The following is a 12,117-nucleotide window of genomic DNA, read 5'->3' as shown; positions in this document are numbered from 1 at the left end:
ATTAGCTAGGTTTGCGCATAGCTATCTCTCCATTGACCTACACGTTGGTCTTTCCAGGAGTATGGCGGCTACACAAGGCCACGTGCCCTATTGGAACGGTAGTGTGCAACCTATTTTTGGATAAGGCAACAGGATTTGTAAATACTGAAACCCTTGGGCGCCTGACTGGCTCAGTCGTTAAGCGTCTGCCTTCCGCTCAGATCATGATCCCAGAGTCCTGCGATCTTGTCCCGCATTGGCCTCCCTGCGCAGGGGGGAGCCTACTTCCCCCTCTCGCTGTCAAGTAATCTTAAAAAAAAAAAAAAAAAAGGAAACCCTTGTAAGATCAGTAACTTGTCTGAGGAGACCCTTTGTACTTCCTAAAATAGAATTTACCTAGAAGACCGCTCCGTTTACCCATCTACAGGCTTCTATAAGTTTTCAGTGTCACGCCATTTTTCAAGTACGTGAGTGGCTCTTAAAAGAGCCTTTGGGTTGAGAATGGAGCTTTTGTCCGCTTACTTCTTGGACCCCACCTTCCTCGGGTTAGTCTTCTGCGGGCTCAGCTTGTGCTTCCCGGCCTTGGGCTTCCCTGCTCTGGCCTTCCCCGGGCTCTTCCGTGCTTGCTTGCCCTTGGCTCCCTTGGCCTTCCTGCCGCTCTTGGCAGATTTCTGCGCCACCGTGGCCCTTGGCTTCTTGGCTTTCTTGTTGGTCTTCGCACCTTTCGGGGACTTCGAATCCCTGGATAAGACCAGCTTCTTTGCCTTGGTCGAAGACGGCCTCTTGACCTTGCTCCTGGTGGGCTCAGGAAGGGCCTTCTTGTTGAGCTTGAAGGAGCCCGAGGCGCCGGTGCCCTTGGTCTGCACCAGAGTGCCCTTGCTCACCAGGCTTTTGAGGCCCAGCTTGATGCGGCTGTTGTTCTTCTCCACGTCGTAGCCGGCGGCCGCCAGCGCCTTCTTGAGCGCGGCCAGGGACATGCCTGTACGCTCCTGGGACACGGAGAGAGCCTCCGTGATCAGCTTGGACACGGACAGGTTCGGGGCCTTCCAACTAGCGCCCGGCAGGCCCACCGGCTTCTTCCTTCTCTTCTTCGCGGGGGTACTCTCCATAGACGCCAAGACAGTGTCAGCTGGGGCTGCTGGGGCCGTCTCAGACATCGCACGAGGACAAGCTGCAGGCGACCACCATAGAACGCCGCGGGCGCCTCAAGGCCTTATATAGGGCAGGGCGCGCTGTGATTGGTGCATCACCCGGGCACTGCCCGCCCCCCGAGGGAGGAGCATTTGTGTTTGTTTTACCCGCAAAAGTTGGATCCCACACAAATCCTCGGAACAGAATCGTCCACGCTTTATTGCTGGGTAGTCCGTGGAGACTCGGATTTCACGTGCCTTTTAACCTTTTGATGAAAAGTGACCTCGAATGCCAACACTATTAGACAAAGCTCCCTATTTTCAGCAAAATTCAGGGAGAAGAAGAAAACTTCCTCTTTTCCTTGTAAATTTTAAAAGTAATTTTGAGCGAGCGGTTTACCTCAGCTCTTCTGAGTGCTTTTCCAAGCAGTTGACTTCCAATCGGTGGAGAAAATAAATTATTCACATATTGATTTTTATTGAAAATTATTTATGTATATGAAGGAAGTAACACATCCCTTAAATGTCTCACTGCGTGCTTAGGAGATGCTTACAGAATTGTCTAAAAACTGCAGAGTACGACTTTATTTGGGCAAACACAAGCTAAGGAACCGTAATCTCTGAGGTGTGTGGGTTGTGACTTAAACCAGTCCTCAGTCCCTGTGTCTTGATGCATCGCGCTCACGAAAGCAGTAAGTCATGCGGAGCTAGCACGTGATATGCGTGCACCCCAATCAGGTCACCTCCGTGGCTGGTGTCCTCAACTGAATCTTGCTTCTGGTTTCATTAAGTCAAACCCCACCCTCACCGCAACCCCCTCTGCCTCCTAAACGCCAAGCACGTACACAGAGAAAAAGACACAGTCCCTACTCTCAATTAACTCGAAAATGGGAGGCAGAGGAGCTCGGTGGGAACCAGAGCCCCAGATCTCCAGCGGGACTGGGCTGGCCCAGGAGCCTGCAAAGCTGCGGGAAAGGAGTCATTGGAAGGAGTCATTGGTCCTGCGTGCTTTTTTGGGCTTGTCCTCGGACTTGCCTTCGTAAGAGGTCCAGATAGGAGTTTGTTCATCAAGACCAGACCTTCCAGGAGGATGCTGAGAGAGCAGAGCAGTGTGGCTGAAGCCCAGGCTTCAGCAGAGGAAAGCCCTGAAAGGACCGTCTTGTGGCAATTCCCCCAGTGCCTGCCAGAGAAGTTTGTTGTGCTGCAGGCTGGGGAACGACCTGAAGTGTTTAAGTAGAGGCTTGTGTATTGTTCTTGTAGCTGTCTTGGTTTTAGATTTTTCACATGAAAATAATTATTGGAAAGGGCCCGATGTCAGAGGTTGGTAGTCTGTAACAACAGTCTCAAACGACAAGGGCTTCATGTAAGGAAACAGTATGAGAAAGGAGAGAGTCTACCTTTGAAATATTTCTGAAGCAGAAATCAAATGATGAGACTTCCCAATTTTGGGTTTCAAAGTGAGGTAGCAAAGTCTCTGCCTCTCTCTGTCTCATGAGCACACACTCCTGAAACAAAAATTCAGAAAACAAGACCAACTTAAGTGCTTGCATTCTGATACATTCTAATCTAGTTCATTTTTTTAATGCTGGTTGCAAATGGTGGGATTGATTTCACAAGGCAATAATGCACTAATGTGACCCTCAGTTTGAAAAATCTTTCTTCTAAGGGAGATTACAGGTGCATCTTACCAAGGACCCTATGTTTTAACATGTGTTTAGTTTTTCTGACCCTCTATGACCCCCGAGTACTTGCACTTAGGGGTCAGGTTGTGAAGTGAATTGATCCTTATAATTATAGGTTGACAGAACATATCATTCTATTGCTTTAAAAGTAACAAAGAATTGGAGAATTTAAAAAATTCTTACATTCCATAATTTAAGATCCAGAGAAAGAACCATGATTCATATTTTCATTGGAAATATAAAAGCTACCATACACACACACACACACACACGCGCACACACAGTGCTTATTACTCTGTGTCAGTCATCATCCCAAGTTTCCCTATTCAAAAAAATGAGAAAGTATTGGGGCACCTGGGTGGCTCAGTCGGTTAAGCGGCTGCCTTTGGCTCTGGTCATGATCCCAGGGTCCTGGGATGGAGCCCCATGTTAGGCTCCCTGCTCGTGAAGAGTCTTGCTTCTCCCTCTCCCTCTGCCCCTCCACTTATACTCTCACTTTCTCAAATAAATAAATTTTTTAAAAAATGAGAAAGTATAGAAACTAATTTTGTAGTTAAGAAACCGAGTCACAGAAAAATCATAAAATGAGCCCACGTTCTTAGAGCTAGTAAGCAAGAGGCTGGCTTCAAAAGGCTCTGGCTAGTTATGGACATCACCTGTGTTGGGTCATTTCTTTTTCTTCTTAATATGTCAAGAACTGCTGTTCATGTTTAATTATATTTTTATAGCATTTTTTTGTGGAGCAATACTGTAATTTTATTTTGGCAAATTTTCTGTTGTGGGAAAGTTAACCTTCTGAACTTTCCTTATTGAAATAATACTGCTGTTAACATTTCCTTAGATCGACTTTCGCTGGCCTAACTTCTGCATAGTAAAGCAAGGGAAACAGTCGCAAAGAAAATAAAAGAACGTTTTCCTCAAAAAATATGATAAATTTATTCTCTCATGATATGGAAACCGTATAGCCCATTTTTAATATTATTTTAACATTCTAGTCTGTTGTTTTAAAAACTGTTTACGCTATATTTCTCTATACATGGGTGTGTGTGAATAAAATAAAGGCATGTACAGATTTTGACTATGTTCAGTGAGATTAGCAGACTGTACCAGCATGTCTGTCCCACGCGCTTCTTGGATTGTCCTAGGATCTAAGATTTAAACCTACCTTTTAAAACTGTTATCCTTTTTTCATATATTTCTTCTTTTTTCAATAGCTATTTTTGAACTCCATTTCAAAGATAGTTTCATCTATCTTTAACAAACATTATTTCATATTTAACTTTACCTCCTTTTCAACTGATCTCCTTGTTTTTTGAATCACTCTATTTGATTGATTGCTTGCTCGGCTATTGAGTAATTATTTTGTTTGCTCTGTAGAAAGGGCATGTGTGTAATTCCATGGTTTGTAAACATTGTCTCTAAAATCATCAAGTATTAAATATCAAATGCAGGTATGATGCTGAGACATAAAAATGACATTTTTTTAAATTAAGAAAAAAGTCCTACTTGGTCTCCAAACTAAAGAAATCACCATTTCCCTTATTTGGGAGATAAGATTTAAATATATGCAATGACAGTTATTTGGTGCTGAAACGAATGCCCAAAACAATAATCTGCCCAGAGTTCCAAGATGGAGAAATCCCTGTGAGAGAGAGTGGCAGGAAGCTGTCCTCGGTTGGGTCAGATGGACCTGAATGACTTGTTCAGCCTGTTTCTGCTCCTCCTTAGGAAAGAGCACATCTTCTGAAGGAGTTCTAGAAACTTCTCAGAGGACAGAGGACTGAAACCCACCACTGTCTAATTAGAAAGCACTGGAAGAGCCTGCCCTTGAAGAAAAAGCTGTCTGTGGAACTGGAAAACTGCTGGAGGAACCATTCAGGTCATCTCATTTCTGTTCTTCCTGACATTCCGACCTCTCTTATTAGCTATTTAAATGTAAACAAGGACACATATCACGCTGCTTCTTAATTTCTGACTCATACGTATACTGCTAACCACATAGACTGATATCCTAGACCTTTCTGTGAACAGCTCATTGCTAGGTAACTGAAATGATTTTCCCAAGCTCCCCGGATGCTAATGAGCCAGTCTTTGAAAGTAAAGAGACACAAGCATTAGAATTTGGGGTGAATTTTCTGTCGAACTTTAATACAGAATATGGAATCACCAGGAAAAAAGCAAGAACTCTTTTTTTTAACTTCCCAATAATAATTCGGTAGACTCAGATGGTGCATGCCTGTTTCCCCTTGATCTTACCCTTCTTCCAGTCTGGAGCATACATTCGCCCTCCAGAGGAGCTAAAGAGGACCATGAGGTTGAAAATTACATGGAGGGTGAAAACTGCACAGTCGAGAGCACAGGATGCTAGAAGAAACCTGGACACTTGGGCAGCATTGGCCGCTCCCCACGCCCCCTGACAAACCAGCCGAGCTTTCCTGCCGATGGGGAAAAACAAATCTCTTTCTAGCTAACCCAGTATATATGGATTTCTGCATTTGTAACTGATTCAAGGGCTAATACCTTTCCACGAGCATGCCAACTTCATGGACCCAGGATTTTCGTCTGCCGTGCACTGAATCCTTCCACAACAGTGTCTGGTGTGTGGGAGGGGCTCATTTCTGTGCAGACCCATTGAATGGATGGATGGACACATAGTCAATCTAATTTCCACCTTTATGTCCTATATTTTCTTTATTTTTTTTTTAAAATAAACATTTTAGGGGCGCCTGAGTGGCTCAGTCGGTTAATCGCTCAACTCTTGGTTTCGGCTCTGGTGGTGATCTCAGGGTCATGAGATCGAACCCCGAGGAGGGCCTCCACGCTCAGTGCGGAGTTTGCTTGCGACTATCCCTCCATCTCCCTCTGCCCCACTGCCCACCCCCCCCAAGTAAATGAATACATTTTTAAAAAATATATTAAAAAATAAATAAACAGTTTACAGTCTATGTCTTTCCAGTTTATTTACCTGAGGCCCTACTCTAGGACCAAACGGAGAGCCTGCTTCACCACACATACACACCCCAACGCTCGAAGGGTATCATTAGGCTTTATGTTATTTTCCACTGGGTAGGCAAAAATGGTTTTGCACACAATTTGCATTTTAGTTTTGCATGAAGTTCAACATTTTTCATAAGTGAGCTGTCAGAGCATATTTATTTAAGATTAAACTTCCATCTTCTGGTGACAAGACTTAGTCTAATACTGATTCTGGAAACTCATGGCTCTTGACCCTCTGAGGCTACTGTGTGCGGGTGGAATGGGGGAGCCCTGGTCTGGGAATAAGCAGAAATGGGTGGACTTCCAACCTTGCCTGTGTCTGGCTCTTGTGATCGTGGCCAGACGTCACTTTATTTCTTCTTGTCTTATTCACTTCTCTTGCCTGTAAGTCACGGTGATGACGCTGTCTTAATCTGCTCAGGCTACCAGAATGAAATACTACAGGTTGGGTGGCTTTAACAATAGAAATGTATTTCCTCGTAGCTCTGGAGACTTGAAATCTGAGATCAGGGTGCCAGCGTGGTCAGATTCTGGTGCGAGCTCTTTCCCTAGCTTCTACATGGCTGCCTTCTCGATCTGACCTCAGATGACCTTTCTCTGCAGCATGCATGTCAGAACTATCTTTCCCTCTCCCTCTTCTTACAAGCCCACCAATCTAATTCGATTAGGACCTCACTTTTATAACTTCTTAAGCCTTGAATGCCTACTAAAGCCCAGCTCCAGCTAGAGTCGCATTGGGTGTTAGGGCTTCAACATATGAACTCTGGGGGGGCAGAATTCAATCCACATTAGACACCTTTCTCATGGAGTCATCAGGAGGCTTGTAAGAAACGATGTACATAAAAGCATGTTCAGTTACGCACACAGCCCAATGCGGTTTATTAATCCAGCAGCCTTCTGGGCAGAGGAGAACCGCTAAATACTAGTTTCCGGTCTTAACCTAAGAGCCTGCTTATTCTCCATATGGTACCTTCCATGGAATGACTGCGATCGTGGGCAGCGGTTCGTTTCTTACGGGATCATGGCTCAGGAAAACATGGGGGAAATCCCCTCACTAATCATGAGGGAAATGACATTTCAAAAAAAATTTTTTTGGCCTGTCAGGTTAACGATGCTTTATAAAAATTCTCAGTGTAAATATGCATGCTATAAACCAGGGATTTTCATAAAATGTCGGGATTAGAAATGGGCATGGTCCTTCTGGATGGCAATTTGGCAATGTCTATATTAAGAGTCTTACAAAATGTGGTGAACTTGTGATTTAGTATTTCTACTTACAGAAGTCTATCTTAAGAGATAATCACATATTTAAGCAAAGCTATGTGATCTGTTTGATCTCAAATGCATACAAATGAAACTCAGGGGGCGCCCGGCTTGCTCAGTTGAGGGGCATGCGACTCTTGATCTCAGGGTCATGAGTTCAAGCCCCACGCTGGGTGTAGAGATTATTTTAAAACTTTGAAAAAAATGTAAAAACAAATAGAACTCAATCTAAATAGCTAATAACAGAGGACTATTTACGTAAGTAATGGTACATCCATCAAAAATTGGGTTTCTAAGCATATTACCTAGAAAATTATATATGTGCGTATATGGCATGGTACTTAACCACGCTTTGTGTAGGCATCATAGGTGTGTCGTATGTATTCACATTCACCTGTACCATATTTGTCATATACATATTAAAAGGAGATACTAAGAGTTATTTTAATTCTCTTCTTTATATATTTCTCTTTTTATAAAATTCTACAATAAACATTTAATATTTTTATACTCAGAAAAAAATATTTTAGCCAGGTTCTTACTGATCCTTCCGTGATTATTAAAAATATTTCCATTTATCTTCTCGTAGCGTCACTTGTTTTATGTATGAGATGCAATGGCGTTTAGCAGTGACCAGTGGTGGGTGAAGGTATCTAAAACCCGGCTGCTCCTTCTGTGAAAAGAGAGAGATTGACTGATCAATTCACTTCTATAATTCATCAGATACCTGATACTGGACTGGACTCTGAGAACAACAGCAATAATGGAGATGGCCAAGTTCACTGGGAGCTTGTTCTATGCCAGACGGTGTTCTAAGCACTTTATAGACACCAATGCATTTAATCTTGCGGCAACCTTATGAGGTGCCTACAATGATCATTCTCTCCGCTGCGTAGATGAGAAAATAAAGGATGAGTTTCCCGGTGACGCAGCTGTTGGATAGTGACCCTCCGTAGTAAAGTCACACCCTCCAGCCCTGGGGCCTATGTACGCTCGTAAATAAAGGATGACTGCGTCTAGCCAGTGTCCTTTAAGTTACGTTTGAGCTAAGTCTTTTTTTTTTTAAGATTTTATTTATTAATTTGAGAGACAGAGCATCGCGCCCACAGAGCACAGGGAAGGGTAGCGGGAGGGAGAAGCAGAGTCACCATTGGGCAGGGAGCCCTACTCGGGGCCTCAAACTCAAAACCCTGGGATCACGACATGAGCCGAAGGCAGACGCTTCACCGACTGAGCCACCCAGGCGCCCCTGAGCTAAGTCTTGAAGGGCGGGCAGGAATTCATTAGGTTAGGGCTTTTCACGTAGGAGACACAGTGACAAAGGCCAGGGAGCGGGCATTGTCTAAGGTGGGGTGCCTGGGGTGAGCCACGGCTGGAACCACCTGTGGGGGGCGAGGAAAGTCCTTATATGACCACAGTTTAGAGTTCAAGCTTGTTATTCCCACATGGAGCAGTTGAAACGGTTCCCAGAAGCCACCTTTCTCCCAGCTGCTCGTCCCTCTGGGCTGCTAACAGCCCCCATGAGCTTTTAAATAAGTTAAATGAAACATATCTGATGGAAATGTACCCAAATAAATGCTTAGTCTGTTTCTGGGGGTGTTGTAAAATGCACTTTTCCTCCTCCTCTTGTCAGGCGAAGGCAAACCTGATTTTATCCCCTGCAGGTGTCCGAATCCCATGCAGGAAAAGGTACCAGGGTTTGCCTATTAGGGAATCCCCTTTCCTACCTGTGGACTGATAGGTTACTTGGGCGGGAAGATACGGGGTTCTCAGGCAAGTGTTCGCTGGCCTGGCGAATTTCTAAGGACCCAGCTAACACCCAGGTGATCATTTCACTTCACAAAGACAAAGATTTGTGCTGCCTGTTTTGTATGTACTTGTAAAAGTGCAATTGCAGTCACATTTGGGCAGGTTTGTGTTTTTTGTTTTGTTTTGTTTTGTTTTTTTATTTGACAGAGAGAGAGACAGCCAGTGAGAGAGGGAACACAAGCAGGGGGAGTGGGAGAGGAAGAAGCAGGCTCATAGCAGAGGAGCCTGATATGGGGCTCGATCCCAGGACCCCGGGATCACGCCCTGAGCCAAAGGCAGACGCTTAAGGACTGAGACACCCGGGCGCCCACCCCCACTCCCCCCCCTCCCCCGGCAGGTTTTAATCAAGATTTGCCTGAAGCCGAGCCCGGTGGTAGTGGTGGGGCAGGCAAGGGGAAGGCGGTCCTCTCTCTTGAGCTGGCGAGGGGCAGTCTCCCCCACAAACCACCGACCACCTCTGCGGACTCGAGATGTGAGCCCCGATGTTCCCATAGCGCGTTTGGCAGACTTACTGTCACTTCAAATGTAAGAGTCTTAACAATGACTCATGCCACAGTGTGTCTTAAACGCCCGAATTTAAGGCCTGCGCTAGAAGGAACCACAGCTCTCCCTCCGGGTGCTCACGCTCACACGTGACCTCACAAGCTCACGCCCGAGGGAAGACACTGACTGTGGTAGCAGAGAAGGAGTGACAGCTATTCCGAACGGTCGGCAGGTGGGACAGCAGGGCGTTGATTTCTCCTCATTCCTTCCTTACTGGTTCTTCTTCCAAGCGCTTCCCGATCTGCTTTCTGGCTAACATGTTATGGTTTGGGAATTCGCTGAGTTGGTAGAGTAAGCATGTAGAATGGCGCCTGGCACACACTTTGTGCTACCCCAGTGTTAGCAGCTGTTGTGATAGTGTTTTCATTAGTGAAAATATAAAAACCACATTTACTGCCACCCCCGATCTGCCTTTCCCTGCTGTACTTTGTCCCTCCCCAGTGTTTATTCCTTTCTCGCGTTCTATGTAATTACATGTGGTAACTACTGTTTGCTGTCCGTCTTCACCAGCAGAGATGTAAGCTCCACGATGGCGGCGAGTCGCCCCTTTCCGAAGGGACAGTCACTGAAGGTGGAGGAACAGAGCCAGACGACGGACCTTCAGGGCTGGGGGAGAAAAGGAAAACTTCCCCTCCTTATGCCACCCCAAGACCCTGTCCTCATTCTCTCTGTGCTGGCCATTGTCACTGGCTGATGAAAAGCCATTGTGGGGCCTCTAGAAGGGACAGAAGGGCAAGAGGAAGTGGGGCGGGGGTGGAAGAGAGGGCACGGAAAGGGAACCGGATCTCAGGATTCCCAAGAGCTTGCTTTCCCTGCATTCACCGGCTCTTTCTCTGCTGGCCCCGCCTGTGTTTCCCTCTTTCCCTGGCAGCTCAGTGCTGCGGAGACTGAGTCCTGGTCAAAACACTGTGGACAGGATCATGTGTGCCCCTTCCAGGCCGGCCCACGAAACCCTCGTTCCTCTCCCTGCTGGCCGGATGCCGACACTCCCGCAGAGAGCTCCGAGACCCGAGGATACCCGAGGCAAAAGCTGGAAGGAACCGTCCCTGAAAGACATGGAGCCACGTGCTACTGCCTCGTTGTGACCGGACATTAAATGACATTGTGTAACAGACTGAGAGCCTTCTGCCGTGGCTAGCAACTAAGTTTGGGGGATCTGTTCCATAGAACAGAAAGTAGCAGAGACCTTACTTTGACCTGAGGCTTGTCTAGTGACGCGGACTCCACATTGCCCTTCACAGTAGCCCTTGATCCTAGATCCGGTCTCCTAGTCAATGATCAGCAATGTTCTCCCCCAGCAAATGCCGGACACCAGAGCTCCCACCCCACACGCTGGCTCCTTCAAGCCGGGAGCTCACTGGGGCGGCCTGCCCAGAATTTCATTCCTGGGCTCATCATCGTGGCCCCTCCTCATTGTCCTCACTGCTTTAATCCTGCTTTCTTCTGTTTTGGGGTTTTTTCTCCACCGCACTTGCCTTCCAACAGACCAGAGATTTTCATTATCCATAATGTTTTCCAGTCTTACCCTCCTAGAGTCCTAGCTCCCTGAGGGAAGGGATTTTGTGATTCTGCACACGTGAACTTGGCACACAGTAGGCATTCAAAACCGTTATTGAATGAATTGATTCATTCAATCATTTATGTGTACTGACTATGTGCCAGGCCCAGTAACAGCCCCTGGGGATACCCTGTGACCAAATCAGAGCTCAGAGCCTATTGGACATGACAAGTAGACGAGTAGTAACAATTAATTGCAAACGGAGCAAGGAGCACACTGAACATTTGTGTGGGAGGGGTCCCAGGGGAGGCGAGGGGTCAGGAGATGTCTGCAGGGTGATGATGAGTAGGACTTTGCTGGGCAAGAAGGAGGGAGAAAAGATCAAAAGATAGAGGTCCAGCATATGTGGGGGCAGGGAACCAGGAAAGCCAGCGGGGGGGGGGGGTGCGCTGCAATCCGGAGCACAAAAAGTGGGGGGAGAAGGAGGTCCCAGACACCGGGCAGGGAAAGCGCCTGTCAAACTGTTACATGGAGTCAGAGAATCCTGAAGGCAAGAGGAGTAGCTCCTTCAGGCCCGTTCCAGACCAGCCGTGATGTCCCAGCTCCCATGCTAGCAAGACGGAGCTCCCCTCACCCCTTCCCCTCATTTCCGGTTGATTAAAATTTCTGCTCTTTTTAGGGCAGTGAAAAAACACTGCGTGCTATTATGATGCTGGATATCTGTCATTATACATTTGTCCAAACCCAGAGAACGTTCAACACCAAGAGTGACCACGATGGCAAACTCTGGTCTTTGGGTGACTGTGATGTGTCAGTGCAGGTTCATTCTTGGTACAAAAAACGAACAAACAAACAAACAAACAAACAAAAAAAAAACCCATTTGGGTGAGTGATGTTGCTAATGTGGGAGGCTCTGCAGGTGTGGGGAAGGAGTATATGGGAAATCTGTGCCTCCCTCTCAATTTTGTTGTACACCTAGAACTACTCTAAAATATATGCACATTTTAGAATATAGGAAAAAAATATCCAATCCACTCAGGCTTATTTATGTCTAGAACAGACTGGGCCAAATTCTGTCTCTGACCCTTAGAGTCAAGACCCCTGAGCATTGTCCCCAAACCTTCCCCAAAGCCCTGACCTTGATGCCTGCCAGCCATCACTGACCTTCCATTCGTGAGCTGAGAACCTGCATCAGCTCTGTCCAATTTTTTTTTGT

General features: G+C 46.3%; 1 protein-coding gene across 1 annotated transcript; it reads right to left on the bottom strand.

Moving 5' to 3' along the window:
- Nucleotides 1–70: 70 nt before the first annotated feature.
- Nucleotides 71–2,493, bottom strand: H1-6 (H1.6 linker histone, cluster member). The gene has a single exon (XM_026511194.4). It carries the CDS (start codon nucleotides 1,134–1,136, stop codon nucleotides 498–500), a length of 639 nt encoding a protein of 212 aa, XP_026366979.1. The 5' UTR covers nucleotides 1,137–2,493; the 3' UTR covers nucleotides 71–497.
- Nucleotides 2,494–12,117: the final 9,624 nt, after the last annotated feature.

The sequence above is a fragment of the Ursus arctos genome, unplaced genomic scaffold (genome assembly GCF_023065955.2).
Source record: "Ursus arctos isolate Adak ecotype North America unplaced genomic scaffold, UrsArc2.0 scaffold_31, whole genome shotgun sequence".
Lineage (NCBI taxonomy): Eukaryota > Metazoa > Chordata > Mammalia > Carnivora > Ursidae > Ursus > Ursus arctos.
This window is presented reverse-complemented; position numbering and strand designations above follow the sequence as displayed.

Coding starts and splice junctions, on each gene's coding strand:
- H1-6 (XM_026511194.4), bottom strand. CDS start 1,136: ATGTCTGAGACGGCCCCAGCAGCCCCAGCTGACACTGTCTTGGCGTCT.